General features: G+C 41.9%; 1 protein-coding gene across 1 annotated transcript; it reads left to right on the top strand.

The window, feature by feature from the left end:
* The first annotated feature begins 945 nt into the window (after positions 1-945).
* On the top strand, positions 946-3762 carry LOC122773310 (refilin-B-like). Its single transcript, XM_044031899.1, has 3 exons — positions 946-1479; positions 2375-2469; positions 2648-3762. The coding sequence occupies exons 1-3, from the start codon at positions 1171-1173 to the stop codon at positions 2964-2966; spliced, it is 723 nt and encodes a 240-aa protein (XP_043887834.1). The 5' UTR covers positions 946-1170; the 3' UTR covers positions 2967-3762.
* Positions 3763-4248: the final 486 nt, after the last annotated feature.

Raw genomic sequence — 4248 nt, 5'->3', positions numbered from 1 at the left:
TAGTGTAGATATTCCTGTTTTCAGGTGCAACATATAAGCTTGTGTTTCTGGCAGACTGTCCACACTGTTACTTGCAAGCGACCAAATCAGATTTGTATCTGCATAAGTCGCTGTGGTAATCATGTACCCATGTGCCCATGTCTGTGGCGTGGTTTCAAACATGAACGCACCTAAAAAAAAAATGCCAGCGTGTCGTCTTGCCCTCCAAATAACTGCCTCAAGAAAGATTCAGTGACAGCGGTGTGTGAAGGTCACGTTCCCGCCAGGATTACTGTATTGGTCCTTGTGCCGTATTCATGTCCTCGAAAAACCTCACTGCAGCCAGAGCCCGGTCAGTGTTCAATTCCTCGTTATGGAGGATGTCGAGCAGCTCTTGCACCTGGGTCTGGTATGTATCCCATGCTCAAATCTGTAAATTTAACATATTCTTCTTTATTAATTTATGCATCCACGGTGAGTTCTTAGTTTGTGTAGTAAAGCCTCTGTTTCAAATGGCAAAATGCATCTGGCTGGTTGTTCATTTGCTGTAGAGATGGGGTGGTGCAAGATGGTCGCCTCTGTAAAGCAAGGCCTTGCCTTGGGTACATATAAAAAGGTTTATTCCAAGACTATGAAAACCAAATGATTTATATTTCAAAGTGATTAGACACTTATACGAACATACTTGTTGACAGTATATTCAAAAAACTCAACGTCACAGTCAACTGGGGAACATTATTAAAACCTTGCCACTGATTTCTCCCCTGTGCACACTTCTTCATTTTGCACAATACCAGGGAAAAATATCACCTTGGTTTCAAAAGGGTCCATGAGCGGTGTTGGAAGTGTTCCCACCCATCCAGAACTTCGTCTCTTGTTGCCCACTTATCCCACATCCAATCAGAATCCACGAAACGCTTCAGAGGGCGTTTCCTTTGCCGTGTTTGTGGACGTGAAGGCTCCTTGAGGGAGAATCAGTTTGAAGAGGAGCCGCGGGAGTTAATGTGCGTCACTACTCTGACCTCTTCGCATAAAAACTTGTCATATTTTCTCGTGTACATCGACCGTGGGAGCGATTCATGTGTTTAAGCGTCAAAATGAAGATATTGTTTTAGTTTTACAGGGGTCTACTGGTTGGGGATCTAATTACTGAACGCCGGTTGATGGTCTTTCCAGCGGGGGCAGCTGTGCATGCTGTCCGGGAGAAAGTTAGTAGTTAACTCCGTGGAACTTCCTCTGGAAACATTCCTCTTTCGAAACCTGCGTGTTGCTCGCTGGTGTTTTGTAACTGTTGAACTAGAAATGGTTGGCAGGTTAAACTTGCCAAATGTTTGTGAAGGAGAGCCACTGGATATGAGCTACAGGGCTGAGAGAGGACTTGACAGCCCGGACTCTGGTTTACCGCCGAGTCCGAGCCCCAGCGCCTGGCTGCTGCCTGCGAGTGCAGACAAAGCCAGGGGCGTGAGCCCGGAGTCCGAGGACGAGGGACGGGGTTCCCTGGTAGGTAACGTGTGTCTCTGTGTCTCTCTCTCTCTCTCTCTCTCTCTCTCTTGCAATGTTACAGTAATTTGATAGTGGCAAATCCATATTGGAATTAACAATAATATTACATGTCCACCTGTTTCCTCTGTATCTGTAAGACATCGTATTTACCAAACCCTGTCTATTTACTAATTACTTACTAAAAGTAACTTTACTTACAATGCTCACTATCTTGCATACATACTGTCTTAGTGATTTATTCTTGGAGGTGTTACAAGTGTTTGGAGGTGGAGTCTTACAGTACCCCTTATTTTTCACTATGTTCACTAAAAACATGCATCATTCTGTAGTAGAATGTTATTGTACAAAAAACAATGGTAATGGTGAGTTATTTCTTTGCAGAGATACACATTATACGCCTGTATTTGTGCGATGAATGTCGTCCTGCTGTTTACATTTAGAAATAAACAGTTTGATGTTTTGAAGCATTTTTTTTTTTTTATTAATTGCAACCATATCATGGTTCAGTGGTTTCAGTTATTTTGGTCAGGATAATTCTGCTAGGAAATTTTCACATTGTCCAATGTTGTCTTTGGAGCCAAGCAAACCACCACAGCTGAATATTTGTTTTAGATACCATAACTTCATAACTTTACGGAGTTCATTCTGCTGCAAACATACATGCATGCAGTTCAGCTGACCCTCAGCTGAGTCAGTGTTTTGCTTGAATAAGTAAAAGGTTGGAATAGGTAGTTTGAGTGTGCATTTTATTTTGCAAGAATTAGCTGCATGTTCTGGCCAACTGTTCAAAAAAAATCATCAGGGTCAGATCGGCAATGATTTGAGGCACTGGGGACTACTTCAGATTCATTGGCTCTGCGTGTGATGAATGTACTTCACTTTTTCACTCTAGGTTTCAGTTTTACCCTCTGGATCTGCCCCGCTGCTTCACCCGCTGTCTTTTGGTGAAGGCATAGCCCTGGATCCATTACCACCAAAAGAGATAAGGTTGGTTAATATTTATGACTTGTTATGTGCATCGTTCGACCTGGTGGACGATTCAGTCAAACAAATTGGGCACAGTGAGGCCATTTGGGCTTTGATTTTTACTTTAATATGCATTTAAGTGGGAGTACCACATTGTTTTACACCAAATAAGACCACTGCACTTCACACTCTTCCACAGATACATCTCATCCCTGCACTACAACTCAGACCGCCACTTCATCCAGGATCTGGCTCTGCAGCCTTCAGGGCAGGGCCTTGAACACTGCAGGCAGACTATCATGGCTCTGCCCCACAGCACCTGGCGTCACTATAAAACACAGCTAGATTTCCAGCCCCGCCATCGGCTTGAGCGCTTCAAGAGCACCACCATCATCTACCCCAAGAAAACCAGTGCTGTTTTCACCACAGAGCTGAGCTATGACTGCCACCGGCTGTCCAGGCGTTTCCTCTCCAGTGTGGAGCTGGAGACAGTTGGCCAGAGAAAGCTACCTCAGTGAGGGAGGGGCCAGGTGATTGGGGACAGACGAGGTTTGGTCATTTCCATGACCCTGCACTGTGGTTCCCTTGAAGTTGGCTGCCAGTCACCTGCTGTGTTGTATGTTTGCATTTGTGTAGGCCATTATCCTTTTCAGTACCTATCCTAAGCTGACGGCTAGAAGCATCTGTGCTGTGATGTTACAGGGAACAGTAATGTATGTGTGTGCTTAATTTGAACAATGAGGCCTGTTTCAGTTCATAGAATTTAATCAAAGGGAGTTTTTTATGATGCTAACACAATAGTGTTTAAACAACTGGCATGTAAAGGAGAGGAAGGGTGAATAAATGTGGGGCTGGATTTTGAGTGCATGTGAACAGATCTATAAATTATCCACACTGTACAAAGGAGGTGAAAATACCTAACACATGTTTAGATTCTTGTGTATTTCTGCACATAGCACCAGCTAAGCTTTTCCCAAGCCTGATTTATTATATATGACCTTTTTTGTTCATTATGAAGTGGTTAGTGACCATGGTGTTACTGAGAACTGGGTTGACTTTTTATCGCTCACTAACTATTGAAATGAACAAGCTGCATTCCACTGCTATCACTTTCTTTGGCTGAATTTAAATTGTATTTATTTTGTTTGAGTTTTAAGAGAATTTATTAGCTGATTAACGGGTCTCTTATTGTTGTGGCCATGGACATATTTGTGAGGCCCCTTTATGTCTTTTATAGATTTACCTGTTGATGCTTCTTCTTAAAAGTTAGTCACTTATCCAGTACCAATTTGAAATAAAGTGTGTGGTAGTTCATCAAATGTGTAGTTATTCATTTTAATGACCACAATGTTTAAAATATGACACAGACCTCTAAAAAAAACTCGAACTGCACAAAGAAAAGCATGCATATTCGTTAAATGGGTTATTATGTAGGTATGTTTTTCAAACATGGTACAAAGAAGCTCCTTACGCTCAAAACATATTCTACCTAAGGAATCACATTACAATACGTTGGATAGTTTGTGTTGCCAAAATGTTCAGAAATCATCATAGACTTAAAATGTCCATTTTGAAATTCGATGAGCAGAACCATTTTTATACAATTGTGGTGCTCCATTGCCCTCTTGTGGCCAGATGGTAGAAATAACAAGGGGGATCCTGTCCTTCAAATCATATTTCCAATACTGTAAAATTATCCTTATTTTGATTCATAAAACGTTTTGCATGTCGGTACAATTTCAGTCATAGTTTCCAGTCCAAACTGCTGTAGCATAAATGTCCTAAAACATCAAATTATTG

This window comes from Solea senegalensis, linkage group LG8, assembly GCF_019176455.1.
Source record: "Solea senegalensis isolate Sse05_10M linkage group LG8, IFAPA_SoseM_1, whole genome shotgun sequence".
NCBI lineage: Eukaryota > Metazoa > Chordata > Actinopteri > Pleuronectiformes > Soleidae > Solea > Solea senegalensis.
Note: the sequence above shows the minus strand (reverse complement) of the source record. Positions and strands in the feature narration are given on the sequence as shown.

What these genes read in the sequence shown, in the direction of transcription:
- LOC122773310 (XM_044031899.1), top strand. Translation starts at nt 1,171, where the DNA reads ATGCTGTCCGGGAGAAAGTTAGTAGTTAACTCCGTGGAACTTCCTCTG. An exon ending in ACGAGGGACGGGGTTCCCTG is followed by an intron (nt 1,480 to 2,374) that starts GTAGGTAACGTG and finishes TTTTCACTCTAG; the next exon opens with GTTTCAGTTTTACCCTCTGG. An exon ending in TTACCACCAAAAGAGATAAG is followed by an intron (nt 2,470 to 2,647) that starts GTTGGTTAATAT and finishes ACTCTTCCACAG; the next exon opens with ATACATCTCATCCCTGCACT.